The 21,484-nt window shown below is 38.0% G+C and overlaps 1 protein-coding gene across 1 annotated transcript in view; it reads right to left on the bottom strand.

Annotated features, from left to right (window-relative positions):
• Window positions 1-3,421: 3,421 nt before the first annotated feature.
• The window catches only part of LOC132111508 (PDZ domain-containing protein 8-like), a 43,044-nt gene continuing 24,981 nt past the window's right edge, over window positions 3,422-21,484 (bottom strand). The window contains exons 4-5 of the mRNA XM_059518873.1: window positions 7,053-7,215; window positions 3,422-6,913 (exon numbers count right to left, since the gene is read on the bottom strand). Coding sequence (XP_059374856.1) covers window positions 4,653-6,913; window positions 7,053-7,215 — 2,424 coding nt within the window. The 3' untranslated portion in view covers window positions 3,422-4,652. The remainder of the gene's footprint in view (window positions 6,914-7,052; window positions 7,216-21,484) is intronic.

The raw sequence follows: 21,484 nt of genomic DNA on the forward strand, positions 1-21,484 counted from the left end.
TTATTATATTATTATATAGCCTAGTGTTTATTTACCGATAGACAGTCAAAAAGACAAATTAATCAATATTTTATTTATAACAGGGTTTTATTTATTTATAAAAATAATAACAAAACACAGATCCTCAACAAACAGTAACAAAAACACAGTGACAGAAATAGCGTATGGGTCTGTCACGTGATTAAGGAACGAGTCAAACTCGACCCGAGACCCGAAAGACTCATGAGATGAACTAATCAATTCTCTTTCCGGCTCAAGACTGCGTTAGTTTTGCGTATGTGGCTGTCACGTGATTAAGGAATGACTTAAACCCGAGGACTCTTGTCAGATAAGAGGTGAGGTGAGCTAATCACAGACTGAAGACCCAGGTAAAGAAGGATTTTTTTTTCTGTATCTTATAGCATTTTAGTTTTGTATTGTTTTTAGTGGGATCAACGTTTGCGTAAGTACTAGATGTGTTGGGGAAGTAACACATAACATTTTCATTACATTTTGCTAAAATGAACGAAATGACTCGAAAAAAGATTCGTTCATTTTGCTGAACGAGACTCAAAAGTCCGAGTCGGTAAAATGATCCGAACTTCCCATCACTAATACCATGGGTACGGCAGGCGCAAGGATATTATGCAGTGCCTGAAAATAGTCCCCAGCTAGTCCCAAACTAGCTAGGGACTATTTTCAGGCACTGCGTAATATCACTGTGCCTGCTGCACCCATGGTATGGGAGCAAAGTTCCTTGATTATTACGCAGCGAGATTATAGTTCCTAGCCATATCAGCCTAGAAAATCGCAACTTTTCATTTTCCGTCGGTCTTAGTAAATGATGTAACTACAGAAGTGTCAAGTTTTAAATTCTTTGGTCATTTTTGAGCAAGATGCTAATGGTCTAATCAGATTCAATTATCTATGCTAAGCTAAGCTAAAAGTGCTACCACCAGACCCAGAGATCCGCTGAATGGATTAGAAAATGGTAAAACTCAACTGTTTAACTCTAGGGGAGTTGGAAAATAAGCCTATTTTTAAAAAAAATTTAGTGTTCCTTTAAGCATCTGCACAACCGGAAGATGTTTGTATTAGTTGTGAGGAACAGTGCGCTGCTCCCAATCTGCTATCATTACAACTGCAGTTGTGGACAGAACGAATGCATGCGAGTCAGAAGACAAAATTTGCCATTGACGCTACACAAGTCGATTCCAATATGATCTAAAACAAGATCAGATTTTTAAACGCAAACACAACTATAAGGTGTCTACGCAGGTTTAATCAGATTGGTAAATGTGCTGCCAATGTTTGAGTTGCAGCAGTGTCCTTTAACCGCGATGTCGTTTTTAACCTGTTTACCCATTAAGGGTTAAGAAGAGTATTATGTCATTTATTTTCAAATTTTTTTTTTTTTTTTTTTTAGAAATTTGTGTATGTGCCAACGTCAGTGTGTGCCTTCAGACTGGTATATCTTGTTTGTGTTTACACTATATCAACTAGGAGGTTGAGCTGCTGGTTTTATATCCAGTGTTTAGTCTGGTGGTTAGGTTTTACATCAGCTTTAGAGCTCTGACGATAATGTATGTGTGTGTGTGACCACAACAGAAAATAAATGTTTAAAAAGACATGATCCTTGTTTTTCCCCAGTGATCTTAATCATTTTGCGTACAAAACAGAATTTACATGATTGTCAAATAATTTTAGTTCAATCAATACTGGAATGAAAAGAGAACCTGGTAGAATGACAATTCAAGTCTGCATTATCCAATGAAAATCCAAAACTTTTAAATGTTCTATTGATTTAAAAATGTTCTTTGCTTTACTCAGTTGGACCAAGGTTTAAGAGTGTTATTTCCTGTTATTGATTCTGCAGTGTGGCAATCTTGGGTTAATGGGTTCACAACTAACCACTAAATGCCACCTGCTCCCAATGTCTTATCAACTGTCCATACAGTTTTGCCCACTAAATATACTTTAACATGTTTTCCATTAAACACAGGCTAGATGGATGTACTTGAGTGTTGCACTCACATCTTTTGAAGTAGGCTAACTTGTGCAAAACACGACATTCTCTTCTCATTGGTTTCATACCATCGCAACTGGCTTCTCGGTTATCAAATGTAGCGAAAAACACAGATTAACTAAAAATGAATACTGTTGCAGTATTAGTGTATGGGAAGGTGCAAAAATTACAGAGGAACTTTTTTTCATTTCTAATAATTTATTTATCTCAAGTGCATAAGCAAATATGATATGTCAGTGCGTAAAGGTCTTGCAGCAAGTTTAAAAGCTGTGCACTTTGTCGGAAGATGCCCTCCACTATAAATAAAACCCACAAAAGAACAAAATCATATTTACATTAAGCAATAACAACAACAGCAAAAAAGAAAGGATGAACGCACATGTTGAACACTATAGAAGTTCAGGGAGAAAGAACATGGTTTAAAGTCACCTACATTAGGCTTTTTACATTAGCGCTTTAAAACATGACACAGCTTCCAATAAGAACAAGAGCTTTCTCAGAAAAGCTTAACCACAGTTTGCCAAAGAGGATGTGATGTTTCATACTTATTTTATTTTTTTTAAATAATTGGAGAAATATTTTGAGAGCATATGATGGCGGTGTTGTATTGAGAAGCATGGGATTACAGCAGCAGCAACTAGACAAGAAGCCAAGAGAAAAAAAAACACCTTACCATTTAATGTTATTCCTTCCTTCAACAACTTGTGCAAATATTGCACAAGCAAAAACAGACCAATTCTACAGCAGCTGAATAGTGTATACTGTCCAAGGCCCTGTGACCAGAGGTCCTCTATGGTGATACATACTCGTTGGGCCAGGGTAAGGTGGACCAAACTTTAAAAATGATGTCCCAGGCCCAATGAATAGATGATATAGCAGCAGAAATGTTAACAAGGACAGCTTGACTGTTAACACAGATTGGTTGGACTAGGACAAAACTAGGACTTCTGTCCTGGAGAGACACAGTCCTGCAGAGTTTCGCTAACTCTAATCAAACACACCTGATCAAGCTAATCAGGGTCTAAGGATTACTAGAAAGCTACAGGCAGGTCAGTTTTTAATCAGAGTTGGAGCAAAACTCTTTAGGACTATGGCTCTCCAAGACCAAAGTTGGCCATGCCTGGATTAAGAGTTTTGTCCTCGCCACCTAAAGGCCTAGTCATTTGTTTTTACTAAAAAGCTTTAATTCAGGAAAACAGATCCAGTAATGCATGTAGCCAGTTACAGTTGTTCATGTGTAAACCACATGTAGTAACAGCAAAAAAAGTCTTTCATTAATCAATTCCAAGTCCATTTAAAGTAAATGAAGTAAATGAAAACTAACCAGCAATATACAGACAGAGGCCACAATGAGCAGACAGGTTACAGACTGTTCATGAACTTAAACATTAGCTTTGGGAATTAAGGAGTACTGTATGCATTGACAAAAGAGTTTTTAATGATGTAGTTTTACAGGTTGAGAGATGTGTTTGAGAGGTGAACGGAATAATGAATGTAATGTTAGTCATTTAGGAGATAAATTCATTAGTACACATGTAAAATCAACTCTCAATGACAACAATGCATGCGAACGCACACAGATGTTAGACATACTGAAAGTTTGCTTGCATGATAATCAAAATTACACATTCCAATACATAAATCAAACCAAAAACTAACAGGCTGAAATATTCACACATACATAACCATTCACCCGGACCAACTGATGGTGGATAACAAAAGTATACAAACTGGTTTGAGAAAAATCGCCAGCATTTTAGAACTCATAAAGGCTAAAATGAATTGTGAGATTATATAATGACAATTATTAGAAACATATTATGAAACACACATATGCAATATAAATATACTTCCCTCAAAAAAACAAAACAAAAATAAAGTCACACTGGCTTTGTGACAAATTTAAATTAGACAAAGAATGGTCCCCAGTAGAATAATAACTTCAAGATTATTTGTCCTATGATGATTCCCTCTCAGTTCAACATTAAACATTAAAAAAATAAAACATGAACATTAAAGAAATTATGCTTTAAAATTAATAACAATTAGGAACAAAAGGTGCTTATCAGAGAAAAAAATGTTGGTTAGGAATGGCATCAGGTTCTATGGACTGTTATTCAGGATATAATCCAACATTTTGTAGTGAGGGGCTTGAAGCTTAAAACACAATGGACAAGATATATTTCCAACCATGAGCATAACTAAGAGCATACATGTATATAATTCAGTCTCTACCAATACACAAAGTTAAAATAAAAATATGTATTCAAGCTCATCTTGCTTCAAGCACACACCTCTCCCTACTTAAGCTTATGTAAAAAAATATTTTACTGCACCTTTCAGGTAAGGCAGTTAAAACTTGGATTGATCATGTTATGGGAACTCACGTTCAACTATTTGATGTAATACTAACAAAAGTCTACAGACTGATGGTTCTGTCCTCTAAAACAGTAACTAATAACTAAAGATGGGGGGGGGGGTATTTATGAAAAAAGAAAAGAAAAAGAAATTGTTAAACTACTGACACTCTCACAAAATTCCACAATTGACAGTACATCTTTAGGAATACTTTTGCAAACCTCACAAGTCATACTTGAGAAAAAGTATTTGTTCTTGAATCCCAAGCCCCTGATGCCTTTTATCATCTTTACGGTAATGCCTCTACACAGATCTGCTCATCTGTAATCTCATCCAGCATCTGAACACCAACAGGACTGCATATGTCACTGTCGTACACTTCTGTGCCCATCAGCGACTCCTCCAGACCCTCTGTTTTGGTCTTTGGAAAGCCATGCTGTTCAGATGGTGAGGTGCTATCTACAGACTCTAGGTCTTCGATGCCAGCACGGTAGTGAATCATGAGCAGAGTCAACGCTTGGAGTCGTTCACCGGACTTGGCCAGAGCTGCTGAGATGAGGGCCTTGTGCCGGGAATCAATCGTTTCTCGCTCTTCCACACTCAAAGTGTTGTTATGCTCCAGCTCCTGGTCAATCTCCTGCTGCAACTTGTCCAACATCAACTCCAGTTTATGTGAACGCTCATCTGTTGGGAGGCCACGGTAAAGATCTCGACCAATCTCTTTGACGGCAATGAAGACGCTGTCATCCAGCCCACCTTCCTTGCGCACCAGTTTGGAGCCACTACTACCAGGTGGCTGCTTGGAAGGACTGGCCCCAGTATAGGTCTCTGTGTCACTGCTCTCATTGTCAGATGTGTTAGGTGTCTGTTTTGGAGAAGGCTCCACCGGTCCTGATCCTATTTCTGCAACCTGTTCTGCAAGTCTGGCTTTGGGCACCTGCCTCAGATTGAGGAGTCGAGAGCTAGTATTGATAATGTGACGTGTAAGGCCAGTAGTTGCCCGATTGATGGTAGACTTGGCCTCAGGATCTGCTCCACGTCGGACTGAGGCAGCTACGCATTTAGGAAACTCTGTTAGACACTTCTCCTGACACTTCTTGTGACAGACATAAGAACAGGTCATGCACTGTGAGGCAGCCTTGGTCCACACCTTCTTCTTGCAATAATCGCAATAAGTGGGATTCTGGAACTGAGTGTCTTGAAAATTGTGCCGCATATCTCCAAACTGCATGCCGCTGTAACTTGGTTCATCCCGGGTTGCCATGAGTACCTGCTCCCGTTCCTTTTCCCGGTCTTTTAAGTGCTCTTCCTGAAGACTCCCATCCCGCTCACGTTCTACCAATCCACTGGAGAGGTCTGACTCCCCATCTGCAAGGTAAGTGAAGTTGAGTGTAACATCTCCATAACAGAGTTTCTCATTGAAACCTTTGTGAGTGCTCAAGCTGCGCAAAGCAGTACGGCTGACGCTGGCCCTTGGTTCAGGAGCACATAGACGAAAGGTGCTCTGATATTCAGCAGATGATGTAGCTAAGCATTCCAGTGCTATGTGTTCCAAGCGCAAGCTGACGTGCCCTAAGCACAAGAGACTACCAAGCTTGAAGGGGTCCTTGCACCAAAGCGCTACATTAAGGAATTTGTAGTGGCTTTCCACCTCAAAGATCACAGAGGCTTTGTTCCAGCGGGCAGCTCTGCTGCGGTAAATGATTTCAGATGATTCCCAGAGACCCTGCTCATCGACACTGTCTCTAGTGTTGGAGGAGCTCTCGTATACCTTGTCTTTGGCTGAATCTCGCTTGTTTGTGGCTGGAATATTTGGGATTTCTTCTGCAAGCTCTGGGTGTTTGCTCACAGGCTTTGGCTCTGGTGACCTCACAGGGATTTTCTCTACGGTTTTGTCACCACTGCCAGCAGTGGGTTGTGTTTTCTCTGGACTTTTTTCCACCACAGGTTCATTACATTCAAACAAGCTCTGGGTTTCTGAAGACGCAGATGTGACTTTTATATGGGGCCTGGGAGGGACAGGAGGGCGTGCAGGTGGTGGAGGAGGGGGCACCATTGGTCTCTGTGGTGGTTCAGAAGGTTCAGCAGCCTTGAGAGTTGGTGCCTTTGGTGATTCTTTGGGCTGGGGTTTGAGTGGGGACTGAAGATTCAGTCTGCGGTTGAGAACTGGTGAGATGGAACCAAGGGGCTTGGCCAAGTTGGCCACAGTTTTTTTTGGACTTTGGTTTACAGAGAGCAGGAAATCCTCCTTAGTGTCAACAGTGACTGGAGCTGCAGTTGATTTGGACTCAACGATTAGCTCCTCAAACTCAGAGTCATTGTCTCTGTTATCAGATATGTCCATGGTGGTTATCGGGGCTGGGTCCTCCTCGTAGCCCCCAGGATGATGAAGATAACTGGGTTCCTCCATTGGGCCTAGGGTTTCTTGGAGCATCCCCAAGCCCACGGTAGGCACCTGGTGCCGGACCGGCCTCTCATATAAAACTATCACTCTATCTCCAGCTTGTTTTAGCAGCTTCGGCACTTGGACAGAGGACGTCACTTTGACTCCTATGCAAATAGACAAAGAATGATTGATTCTTTATCTTTGCAAATCTATTATAAAACCTTACAAAATTGTCCATCAAATAAACTATCCACAACTATCCAAAGTCAAACATTCCATTTGAATAGTAAATGTAAGTCTAACCTCCAATAGCAATGAGGCGATCTCCTCTCTGTAAGTCTGCCAGGGCAGCTGGGGAGTTTGGGGTGACAGTCTCTATGCTTACATGCACCGTGTCACCATCACTGGCAGGGACATGCCTGAACGTCATTCCCACGCTCCCAGATGGTCCTTTGATCACCTCAGTCTGCAACAGACAAAGAGAAACAATATCAGATTTGCTAATAATCTTAATGAAAGGGTTGTGTAATTGAAGAAACTTGAGACTGACAATTATAATAAGATTCCAAGTAGATTTGTAAATTGTAATCTTTTCTTTATTGCAGGTGTTGTTCTGGCATACATTACTTCAAGTCTTAAGATCACCATCTGGGACTGGATTGGAAATAAGTCGTTAGGGGAAGCTTTTGTTACTAGTTGAGAGGAACACTAGCAGTTAAGCAAAAAAGACAGTGTTTCTTAAAGCTTATCTTTTGACAGCAATAGCGGTTTATAATTAGGGCGGACAACCTACATTATGATGTTAACAAGACAGCCATCACTTTCTATAGAAAGCTCTCTCTTCCCATCACATCTAACAGTTTTCATGGTGATAAAACAATGCTCTCTAAAATGAAGGAAGGGAGGTCTGCAATTACTGCGAATTTCACTGCAAATGTGCCACAAAGTAGCAGCTGCTGTATCAGGGCTGGCTGCATCACAAAAGCCTACATCAAAAAAATCCACCTGCAGGTCCACCTGCCCCTCGGTGTGACACAATACAACAACAGGTACATATAAGGAGTAAGTTAATGTACCAAAGTGAGGAAAAATTTCACTAGATCCACCAATAGACAAGAATGATGATCTGGACTAGGGCTGCAACTAACGATTATTTTGATAATCGATTAATCTGTCGATTATTTTTACGATTAATCGATTAATCGGTTTATGTACTTATATTTTAGTTTTTCCCATTTTTTCCCCAAGTAAATTATTAATAAATGGTCTTTATCATTCAGCATAGATTTAAGAGATTTTAACCATTTTGCACTGTCATATCCTCATCAAAAATATACCTGGAGTTGTGTTTTATTATGTGTTAGTAATCCTTTGTTGAACTCTTCTGCAATCAGAACACTGACCCATACTCTAGCAAATTTCACAAGGAGATTTCAAATAATGTTTTCACCATGGCAGTCCTTAGAGCTCCTAAAGTAGTTTAACATCCCGAACAAAGCTTATTAAGGAATCTTTCAGAACATATTTTCACGAAGAATAAGGATAAAACAGAATAAAATTGCAGTGCATTGTATTTTATTATTTACTGGGAAAAAGCTTTATAGCTTTTGCTGTGAAATTGTAAACAATCCTTCAAAAAAAGTGCCAATGGCATGAAACCTGAATGGAACTCACAATTTAAAGTAAAATCCATCAGAAGGTTGTCCAGAAAAAAAATAGGACACACACAAAAAACCTGCTGTGTGAAAAAGAGCAGTGAATAATACTTAGAAAAAAAGTGCATTTCAAATATCTACATTTACCTCTCTCATTCAGTCATAATTAGGCTGCACGACTGAATTTTGAACTGGTAAACGACAAACTGATCACAGAACATGTTTGTAAAGCTTTAAATGTTAACTGTTAAAAAGCAATGTTATCAGCTTTTACGACTAAACATTTGCAAACAACATTGTACTGGAGAATCTGCACAAATGAAAGTCTTAGGGGCCGTTCACATATCGCGCCTAAAAACGCGTGGAAAACGCTAGGTGCACCGCTTTCTCCTTCTTTCCAAAGCGCTCGTGCAGAAGCGCCCCTGAGGCGTCTGCCTTTGCTAAGCAACCATGACGTGCTCTCTCCTTGAAGACACGGAAATTTCAGCAAAGGATAAATGGATTTGCAGCTCAAAAAATCGCTTGCAGTAGCTCTGCTACTAAATTTATTTCAAAATGGAAATCCATATACAACTATGACCAGCTGTTCCTTTCATCTTGACTGAGCTTTTAACGTTGTTACGGGAAAGGATGAAGCTGATTGGTTAGTTCTTGTCACATGACCCGCGGTGCGGTTGCTGCATTCTGAAAAGTTGAAATGTTTTTAACTCGATGCGGTGCGGTGTTGGAAATAACGAACTTGAGAGCGCAAAAGACGCGATATGTGAACGTCCCCTTAAACAGTGCAGTAGTGCAGAGTTTACAGGTTACTCTTCTTTTTTAAAGGCTCAATGTAAAGTACTCCCACATCACGCTGAATGCTGCAGACATGGCTGCAGAGACGCTGTTCGGGAAGCACGTGACATAAAACGAGGCCAGCTATTGGCTATTCGCTACTTCTCCTGCTGTACTGGCTGAGTAAAACCTCCGGTGGCTCATTACTGCCACACTTTGGTCACCGCAGATTTGAAATATGCACGAAATGAGCCGCTTACGGCAAATAAAAGTTATTTAGCAACGAATCGATGACTAAATTAGTTGACAACTATTTTAATAATCGATTTTAATCGATTAAATCGATTCGTTGTTTCAGCTCTAATCTGGACTGTATAAAAGTAGCACAAATACGAGTGATTGTTTTTCATTGATCTTTCCATGATATGTCCTGTCTCCCCCTTGTTCTCTCTTTGTCCTCTGTGCTGGGGGTGGGCACAAAAAACAGGATGCAGATCTAAGCTGCTGAGATGGATGACTGTAATTTTGCTGCTGTCATTTATTATAACCCTTGAGAAGGGCACTGATTGAGTTAAATGGTGGATGAAAAAAACAGACAATCTACTCAAGTTGGTAAACAGAAGACTGACTTACCCAGTTTTGACCAATGACTGTCTACAGAAACATTCAAGAACCATCTGAAAGTTCTTAGAAGGCAACTTACAAAAAACACCCAAATTCAACCGTATAAAACTATAATATTTAGTTTAATCTATCTATCTATCTATCTATCTATCTATCTATCTATCTATCTATCTATCTATCTATCTATCTATCTTACTTCCATGGCAACTATAAACAGATTATAGTAAGATTAGCAAACTATCACTATATTATGTATATGTTCATTTATTATATAGTCTGAATATTATATTATTAATTCATCTAACTATTTAACATTGATATCTTATAGTCCTATTGCCTTTGTGCCACTGATCAAACATAAAAATAATGTTTTATTTGAATATTTACAGTTTTAAATGGTCAAGTGAATATCACAAAAAATGGTTAAAACTGATTCATCAAATGATTTCAAAGCATGCTTTTTACATAATCAATTGCTTTGCTACTGAAAGAAGGCATTTGTGGTAGCCTTAGGAGTAAGAAATGAAACAAGGGGAGAACACTTGTGCCAACACTATTTGCATACATGTCAGCTAGCTGAGATGCTGGAGATAAGTTTGTTTATAACAGACAAAATAAATACACAGGAACATTAATCTTAATGACTGAAGGGCTGCTGTGAAACTCTCCACAGAGATGATTAATTCTGAACATTTCCTCCCGCAGGACACAACCTGATCCCACCCTTTACACGTGTCAGAGAGGGTTCGTGGGAGAAAAACAAAAGCTCCAGGCATTTTTGAGGACACTGTTGGTCTTTTACCAGCATATTTGGGATAATTCATTGCAACCTTTCCAAGATAAGAGAATGAAAATGAAAGCAAAGCGTACGTAAAGAATCTTCTTATTCACCACTGGTATAATCCAGAATAAAAGTGATATTCTGGATTTAAGGAGTTAAATTACTGAAACAAATATGACAAACACAAGAAGACAAGACACCATTGTTTGCATGGTGGACAAAGGGCTGTGATCTAGAGAGGGCTTTCATCTGATATTAACCATAAACACTAAAAATTACTTCCAAACATCCTGATCAATGTCTTCTGGTACAGGAACATGTTGTACCTCAACATCAGAACTGGTTAGACCTACATTATATGATGCCTTGAGTTATAGACTGAATGAGCAACATTTGAATATGACCACAGAAGTGTTACCATCAGACGGAATAAAGTCCACAACTAGATTGCAAGACAAACCTGCTCTTAACGTGCACCTTTGTTTCCCCACTTTTAGAACGGCAAAATGACAAGGTTTAAAAACAGAGGGAGAGAAGAAATGAAAGAGAAAGAAAGATTTGTCTGACACTGGAACCAAACGGGGACATTGAGCGGCAATTACAGATGATTTCTGTAGCTGAGCGGTGGCTAAGGGGTAATTACACAACCATGGAAAGGCACAGCAGGAGGAACGCTCAAACACTCATTGTGTGCGTTACTGTGTGTCTGCATGTGTTGAGTGCAGGTAAACGGACTGCTGTCACTCCGACTGGTACGTGAGGACCGAGCGCCAAACTCCCAATCTCTCTTGTGAGGCCAATAAGGAAGTGACTAAAACTGCAATTCATCGACTGGCCGCTTGAGGCTCCCCATGTTAAAATGCCCAACTTTACAGCAGGAAAAAACATGTTTACAGCCTGGTTCAAAAAATGATTTTGGTCTAAATAGCTAATTTTTTGCCCTTTATGACAACTGTGAGGGGGGTGAATTTTTTTATAACTCATCCATTTAAATAATATTAAGACTTAAAGTTCTGCATAATTAAGGGCGTAGCCTTTAGTGACAGGTGGATTGCCGCTGCTGACACTGCCGTCGTGCTGGTTGGGTGTGGCTTCAGCAACTAGCTCCCGCCTTTTTGTCCATTTTTGATTGTCCGGCAGAGTCGCGCAGTGACGCGCTGCCAAGATGGTGACGGCCCGCTCTACACACTTTAGGCTTCAAAAACACACTTCAGGAGACTACGGGTGACGTCACGGACACTACGTCCATGTTTTTATACAGTCTATGGTGAGGACGCTGTTCAGGAGTCAATTTACTGTCCGTCTAACCTCATCAACACAAGTTTCACGAATACACCCTCACATCGAGTATCAGGGAAATATATAAAACAGCTTTTCAACAACAAACAAACACAGGGTGCCTGTGGGACATTTTCAGGTCAGTGCCACTGATTACAGCATAAATGTCAGAATTAACACACAATACTCACATACCAGTACACATTCAATAGAACCACGAGAAAAACAGGCCTGCAGCTGAGAAAATAAAATGTCATTATTTATTCACCCACATGTCATGCCAATCACATATGACTGACTTCTGTGAAATATAAATTATGAATAATGTTCTGGTTCCCACAATGTGAGATTGGCTGGGCAAGCTCTAATAAGGGCACAAAAAAGTATTAAAGAATTAAATCGTATAAAAGAAAAGTACTCTACACAACCTTCTGAAGGCTTACATGTATTTTGTTCAGATTTGTATTTGCCCTGCCAATACATTAGCAACACACACACATATACACATACATACATATACATATACACATATATACACATCAATCAATAAAAAGTTGCAATTTATTGGAATTTTAAGCAACTGTAGCTTGAAATGTTGGTAGGATAGGATATATATCATAACACCTTTATTCAGCATTAAAGACTTAGAATTTGAAAAATTTAAATTATCAATGTTCTCACAAAAAATATTGAGCAGCACAACTGTTTTCAACATTGAGTAGCAAATCAGCATCTTAGAATGATTTCTGAAGGATCATGTGACACTAAAGACTGGAGTAATGGTTGCTGGAAATTCAGCTTTGCCATCACAGGAATTTGTCTGTAAAATACAGAAATAACTTTATATTTTACAATATTTATGTCTTACTGTATTTCTGAGCATAAGAGACTAACATTCATGTTCTATCATAACATACAATGGGTAAAGAATAACCCCCCCCCCCCCCCTAAAAAAATCACATTTTGTTGCTTTGCAGCCTGAAATGAAGATAGACACAGTTTTTGTTTTATCCAGCTGTATTTTATAACATATAACAGTGAAAGACATAACACCAACATGTAAAAAACAACAACAACAGAGAATCAACCAGAATGGTGTTATTTGGATGGTAGGCTGGATTGGATTTGTGCCAGACATTGTTCGGTGTTGAGGCCAAATAATTAATTTTAGTCTCATCTGCCTCGGAATCTTCAGGGTGCGTTTTGGCAAAGCTCAGCAGTGAGGCCTTTCTCAAGGAGTAGCTTTTTTCTTCTTTGTTATAAATTCCTGCAGCTGCCTCAGAATTGCTGTAAGCCTCTTGGTCACCTCTCTGACCAGTTTCCTTCCGGCTCTTTTATCCAGTTTGGAGTGACGTCCTGATCCAGGGTCTGTGTTGTATAGGGCCCTATGAAATCAGTTTAATTTTTTCCCAAATTCCATTTTATTTTTTTTTCAAATTCCGTTTTTTCCATTTTTATTTTTCTGGATCTAATTTTTTCCTGTTTTAACTACTTTTTAATGGTTAAATTAAATTGTATTAATCAAAAAGAATGTTTAATTAATTAAAATCATAAAAAGGAAAACATTTTCACATCAGTTTATTAAAAGTTTAACAAAAATGTTTAGGGCCCTATGAAATGTTTTATTTTTTCTTCACCAGATGTTTTATTGTTACCTAATTCTGTGTTTTAGCATGTCTAATTATTTAAATGCATAAAAACAACTTAATTTATTAAAAAAATTCTTAAAATAGCCTTATGAAATGTTTTTTTCCCTTGGAAATTCTGTTGTGTATTTACATTTTTCTTGTTATTAAATGAAGGCAACAATTATTTAATTTATCTTTTAATTATTGAAAATGAAGCAAACTTTATTTTTTTTGGTAAAAGAAGGGATTTACTATTAAAAATAAAACATGGAAGAAATGTTGTGTGACTATTTCTTAAAAAGGGACTGGGGACAGGGACTGATTATTGTAAATGCAGATCCCACTGTGTTCTGGTTAAACAATTTTTATTTATTTATTTTTTGCTAAGGTTTGCATATGTTGGTGTTTTCTTAATGTCAGCTTTCCTAAAAATATATCCTATTGCTAAAATAAGAAATATCCAAATATATTACCTTACAGTATCGCAGTGTATCGCAATATATTGTATCGCGATACGTATCGTATCACCAGATTCTTGCCAATACACAGCCTAATCGCGATTTGATGAAGTTGACCTACTTTTGATTAATTCATTCAAAATGTGAAAAATTCTGTGACATTCCGCATTAAACTGTAAATTCCGTTTTTATGACTGGATTCCGCGATTCGTGTTTTCTGCATCGCGGAAATCATAGGGCCCTAGTTGTACCAAATACCTTTCACTATTTAATGATAGACTTTACTGTGCTTCTGTGCATTGATAAAGTCTTTGAATTTTTTTTGTATCCATCTGATGACTCTGATGCCTGTCCAAAACTTTATCCCAGAGATCTTTTGTCAGTGCCTTTCCACCCATAGTTGATTGTTTGCGCTGTTGCACTACCAAGGACTGAAATGCTCCAAGAAAGCTCTTCTCATGCAAAGCTAAATCAAAATGACCACAGCTGATCACAGTTGAAAGTCAAATGGCTTTGTGTGCCACTGAGAAGGTGATTAGTTGATTGAGTTTACAAGTAATTTTTAGGAGGGGGTCATCCTTTTTCCAACTCAGTGATTCTGTTATTTTTTTATTTCTGATATGATGGTGTTATATCTTTCACTTCGATGTTATAGGTTGCCTAGAGCATATACAGTAAACACAGCTGGATAAAACAAAAACTGTGTCCGTCTTCATTTCAAGCTGCAAAGCAACAAAATGTGAATTATTTTAAAGGGGTGATTCTTTTCTGTATCCTCTGTACAATCAAATACTGAAGTTAAATAAAAATGTAAAAAGATCAACAAACAAATGACAAATATTTGTTTTGCATGGAAGATGTAGTTGGAACAATGTGAAGGTAAGTAAATATTGACAAAGAAATATTAAAAGCTTTACTCTGAATAAAAAAAAACTTTATTTTAAGGTCCAATTCTCGCTATTAACAACGACTTTTGCCTCAATAAACTAACTACTGCTTATTAATAGTTAGTAAAGTAGTTGTTAGATTTAGGTATTGGGTAGCATTAAGTATGTAGAATATGGTAATGCAAAACATGTGCTTTATAAGACCTAATAAACAGCCAATATGCTACTACTATGCATGCTAATTAGCAAGTTAATAGTGAGAATTGTTACCAAGAAATCTTGATAATGTTTTATTCCTAAAGCATCTCTGACCATGAGTGAGAGGCAAACATGACAAAACAGCGCCAAATTTTGATTTCATTAGCCGCATTTACACTGTCGGGCCAAAAGCTAGTGCGTGCCAGGGCCAGTCGCGTTTCCACTTCCACTGAAAACCTTGGGCCAAAGTGGGCCAGCGGAGGAGTGGTTATGAACAAAGGCGGAGTATCTCTGTGTCTGGAGAGCGTCTGCAACGCGGATCATAACGGAAAGTTAAGCTATAACACCAGATTTAAAGACTTTTTAAAATAAGTTGAGCTCAAAACTCTCTTTCAGTCAGCAGTGTGTGTTTGAAATAATTTGATCCAATGTGGATTTTAATCAGCATACAACGCAGAAATATTTATAAGTGTTGCAAAAGACATGCATGCTAGCCATTAACATTACCATAGTAAATGTGGTAAATGTGACCGCTGGAGAAATCAGATGTCAGCTTCTTATTCTCTATCACAATCGTGTATTTATTTACTATCATATTTTATCGGTCATAAGTTTTTGTTCGGGAGCTACTATAAAAATATAGAAATTATCATTCTTTCTAAATGTGATGTATATAGGCTACTGTGACTTCAAATAAACAGAAACAGATTAGACTGAATAGCAGACCATGTTCACAACGCTTTATTTCTGTGTGACTAATTTTCAATCCTGATAAATTAATTCATTATGATGCATCACCTTATTATAGTAAAGCATTGATGCTTTTGGATTTAAATATTTAACAAAGCATGCAAACAAACGGCCGCTTTTATCATGTTCGTTTTGTGATCGCGCTATTTCCAGTGACTTATTTCTTATTAGTTTTCTGATTACTTCTCTTTGTTGGTGAAATTATGGGGTTGCATGACGTTGTTCCTGAGAGGCGTGTAAAGGGCGGGTTTTAGTGAAGCGCAGCGGAGCTTCTGGCGCTACTTTGGCCTCGTGCTACAGGCCCGAGGCTATTAGCCCCGCTTGGCCCATTTTAAGCCCTGGCTCGCACTGGCCCGACAGTGGAAAAGCTTTTCTAGTTTTTCTCTGATGCCTCCAAAAAGAACACGAGTCTCTCTCTTGCTCACATGCACAACACAAAACATACAGCATATGCTTGGCCACACTAATACAGCCTCTAAATGTGCACAGACATCAAATCGCACTGTGCACTCAAAGAGACAGACAGACAGATGAAGAACTGCTCAGAAAAAGCAAACAGCCCTACACACTCTGTACAACGAATTGAAAGTTTTCTTCTTGTCATCAGGTGTCAGCGAGTGCATACGTGTTTGTAGGTGGTAGATGTGTTCCGTGCACCGCTGTGATTGTTGACAGATGCCCATTGAAGCTATTGTACAGAACGGTCAGTTGCCTTGTGTGTACACCTGTGTGTGTTCAGCCAAACCTCCCACTCTCCATTTCTCTCTCTCTCTCTTTACATCTGTTTTTCCTGCTATCCATTTCATTCATCCTCCCACTCCCTTCATCCCCCACCTTTCTCTTCAACTGGCTTATATAAATCTACCCTATTCACAACAGACTCTCATCCTTTACTTAGGCAACACGGGTGATAATGATGGTGCCCAGCAGCCAACACACAACTGATACATACTTTGCTTTACCCTTGAATAATAAATAAATAAATAAATAAACCGTAATTAAACCGAAAAATGTATTTCTTTGCAGTTTTGGTTGCTTACAAACAATTTTTTGGGATCTTCAGAAGTCTTTTATACACACCAAGGCTACATTTCATCAAATTTGTGGCAAACAGTGAAGCATATAGCTTTTGTATACTCTGTCTCCTGAGAGCCTGTTTCTCTTAAAGGTTTGGCTTTTTTAATCTGTTAGTTTTCTCCACAAGAGGAGAGCTAATGAAATTAAGTTCGACAAGCACATTCAGGCTCACTCCCACCAGCTGGCAAAAGGAGAAAACGCGAGTCATGCAACAACAAATAAATATTTCTGTAAATAATATTTAAAACACACAATTTAAGAGATGAATTAGATGATTTTTAATTAATAAGAATAGTAACTTTGTTTTCGCCATGTAATATGGTTTATTTAGAAAGAAAAAAAAAAGTGTGAAAACATTTTTTGTATGTAAAAATATAAATACATGAAACATTTTGAATGGAATCGGCCACAATAGCTGTTGAGTTGAAATCATGATTCCTCCGTCCTTTTAAGCCATTTCAGAGCAAATATACAAAGAGATATCATGAAAAGGCTGAAAAACATCCAGATATATATTTTTAGCTACAGTATAGTGGCCAATTGTACTCTTCCTCACACACAGCGGCTGAGTTCAGTGGTCAGATGCTGTAGTGAGAGCCTTCAGAGCAATGGCCAGTAATCGAATCATCTGGCACATGTCAGAGAGATTAGGGTATAGGGTAGCAGTCCCCGCAAGGCATGTGCACACACACACAAACAGCATCAGAGAGCTCTAGCGATTAATGGTTTATTTCAAAGAAAGAAGAAAAAAGTAACAGAGACGTGAAAGAAAGGGTGCTTAGATCGATCAGCTGAAGTGGATGCATAGGGGATTTTATTAGGAACCGACTAAAACAGAAGTGAACTATAGATTGTAAAAGTCAAATAACAAATCTTATATTTTCTCAATTTCACAATTTTTTATTTATTTATTCTTAAACGAGAAAAAACATCTTTCTTGGAAAAATTTATATTTTTTCTGTAAAGTATATATGTTCACACCACACAGAAACACTTAAATACACATATCATCTAAAAAGAAATCTTAATATCTAATAACTTTTTTTTCCCTTGAAGTAAACTTATGTAAAATTGATGTTTAGATATTTTTCCCATTTCAAAAAAAACTAAAACTAATTAGAAAAATAGTTTTTTGCAATGACCTGGCTTACAGCTGATCAACACGACCTAAACTAAAAAAATCAATGATTAATACAAAACTAATGCACATATTTGTCTTTTGAATAAAGGGATGTGACTTTTTACATCTGTAAAGGTTCTTAATGTTTTTTTTCCCCTTCAGAGCTACAACAAAACTGCAAGGATTCATAACCTCAGATAAAGTGAAAACATTTATTCTCAATTATCTCACGAGTAACAGGGTTAAAAATTAAGCAGTGGAAATGTTATATCAAGAAATTTCAGAGCTTGACGAAAACTCAATTTAAAAATGTCTGACAGCCAAAGCTGACAGGAAGTGAGGATAATTAAGCAGGAAGTGTTGCTGTGGATTAATGTGTTTTATATTAAGTTGGCTGATTTGAGTCACATGTGGCATAATAACTAATGGCGTGGTGGAATATCGTCAACACTGCCCTTTTCCAACACTCGGCTAATTCAATCACTCTTCTTCATTTCGCCCTTTCCTCCAATCCATGCAAATTAACAAAACACTGCTTCACACATCATTGTTACACAACATTGACATGAGGCTATAATTTACAACATCTACCATATTCAGTTCTGACTCAGAGTTTTGAGTTAGTTCAACTAAATATAAAATGTCATAAAAATCTTATTTAAAATCTACCACAAATGTGCGGATTCCAAATCAAATTTAAGTGCTAAACATATATTTAGAAAAAACAAAAAAAGCCTTTATTTCTTGAAGCCCTCAATCATGGGTTCAGCAAGTTGCACTAATTGCTTCTCATTTTTTTTCCTGACGAACCTATTCCAGGAATCACTCTGATTTGCACACATTTGTTCAAAGCTGGGATGAATGCAGTTGCGTCTCATCACGGATGCGCTGAATTTTCATGCTGCCGCGACGTTTTTGTGATAGGAGGAGGCTTTTCAGAGAGTGCCACACAAAAGGGAGCGTTGTTATGGAGACGGGGGACATTCAAAAACAAGACCCTTCTCATCCCCTCATTTGCAATTGTTCACAGAGACCAGGGCGTTCTTTAACGTCGGTCCAAGTTGGTTCCGTTTTTAGCACCTTCATTTTTATTCAGATGCTCAGGAACTGTCCGCTCATCTACATGGACGCGGCCCCAGTTTAACCCCCACGTGCGAAAGGTAGAACGAGAATGGCCCAATGAATGATGGAAGGGAAAATGAAGAGTCTCTCCTATCAACGCTCAAAAGCCATGTGGAGGGGTGGGGGGGCAAGAGTGTGTCCTTATCACTCTGGCATTTTATTTGTCATTTTCATTCTCTCAGCTTTAACGGAGTCAGTTACTTAAAAGTGCAGTTTCAAATGTCCCTTTCTCATGCAATCGACAGCTGTCTGATACGGTCAAAAGATTCATGGCTTTATAACACTTTCAACAGCAGCTCTATATTCAACAGGTGACATTTTACTTCAAAGAGTGATGGACTGATCTAAACTATAGCACCCGGCTCTAATCTGACTGCAAGCAATGAATGCTCCTCCAAATACACTCTGTCCATCCGTTAATATCAGTTTCAGATGTCAGCCGTGAGCAGGAAGACATCACCTTTAGATTATCATGAAATAAACTACTGTTTACCAACCCAGCTATAGCTAGACAATAACTGCTCCAGTAACAGAAACAGTATAAGAATTAAAAAGGGAGGAAAAAGGGACAGTAAATACTTGAAAAAAGGAAGGAATGGAGGAGGGAAAAGGAAATGAAGGAAGAAAAAAATTAAGGAAATACAGTAAATAACTAAAGGACGGAAATGAAGGGGGACACAGGAAAGGAAATTAAAAGAAAGGAAAAAGACTTAAGAAATAAGCTGAGGAAGAAAGGAAGTTCACAAATGGAGAATACGAAAGTTTATGAACATTTAGGAAAGGAAAGGAAACGAAGAAAATAAATTCAAAGGAGTAAGAAAATGATGGAAAAAGGAAATAAGTAAAGTAAAAAGATGTAAATAAGTGTAGTAGCAAAGAAAAGGAAATGAAGGAACAAGGAAAGAAAGGAAAAACAGAAAGGGGAAAATAGCAAAGAATACGAGGGGAGAGGAAAGGACATAAAAGAAGAAAATAAATAATAAAGGAAATGGAAAACCAAGGAAGGAATTGTAGAAAAAGCAAATCAAAGCAAAGAAGAAAAGCTATAATGTAAATAAAGCTATACAATGTTAAGGGTCTCATGTTCATCTCTGCAGCTCTCTCTTTCTCTCTTCAATCTTTTTATTTCCAGAAGAGGTGCCCAGCCAAGCAGAGAGCAGCAATAAACTGCATTAAAATGAGATTTAGTGGCAATATACTTCAGACTGCATCAAATCGTAACTGCTCAGACAAAGAACATCTGGCCTGTCAGACACCACACTACAGACAATAATTAGCTAAAAATACAGCAGCAGCTGACTGCAGGCAATACATACTTCAGAACAAAGTTAAAGACACCTGGCCCTGACTCTGAACACTCAGCTGGGAGAAGAAGAAGAACTGGCTGAGAGAGGTTAAGAGTCATGCTGCGCTGACTAAAGCCAAGGAGGTTTCTCCATACATCACCTTGCAAAATGCTGCTCTAATGGATCATAACATTTTTTACCACTTTGCAAAATAATGCGGTCCTTTAGATTCAAATCTTTGCGGCTGTGAAAAGTGCATCTGTCTTTGTCTCAAGACAGAAATCCATTAAATTCATCTGCAAAATATTGATTTATTAGAAATGATCCAGACTGTTACAACATTTCTTTTATCTGTTGCAACTTGCGTCATCTTATAAACATATACAAAACTACACTATTTTCGTGTTCACATGCAGCAACGCCCGGCCAACCATTCATTGTGCTGCTTTTTCTGTTGTGGAGGGTGGAGCTGAGATTCATTCAGTGATGGGGCTGGAACATCCAGAAATGAGTGTTCGCGTCTGTGGCGTTGGTAATACACCCATCACACACTCCGTCATGCACAGGGACGGCTGTCAAATTAGTTTGATCATCATCATTGGCACACAGAGCAAAATCAATTTTAAAACAGCTTGGAAAACTCTTAATGACAGACCCTGAATTATATGTAAGACTTCCTTAGGCACAGAAGAAAAGAGAATGCTTTTATTATAAATTACACATATAATTTAAATTATATATTTAATTCTATAATTTATAAAAAATGATATAATATATAAATATTTATAAAGCAAAAATATATATAGTTACACATTAAATTCTAATATGTACCTTAAATTTTATTGATTTTTTTTTTTAGATACTAACACTGCATCAGAGTGGCCTGAAAGCCAGTCCTCGGGTGGTGGGGGGGTGCTGCGGATGAAACAGTCATCTTAGAGCCATTATGAGAGATGTTTGTATCTGAATAAGCTAAGATGAATAGATCTGAACTGATATCCTGACAAAGCAGGTATACAGAGGGTTATTTGTCTTTGGTTTAAATAAGATTTAAATCAAGTTGGGCAAATGGAAACACACAAACAGGGCAACTGGAT

This window comes from Carassius carassius, chromosome 31 (genome assembly GCF_963082965.1).
Source record: "Carassius carassius chromosome 31, fCarCar2.1, whole genome shotgun sequence".
Taxonomy (NCBI): Eukaryota; Metazoa; Chordata; class Actinopteri; order Cypriniformes; family Cyprinidae; genus Carassius; species Carassius carassius.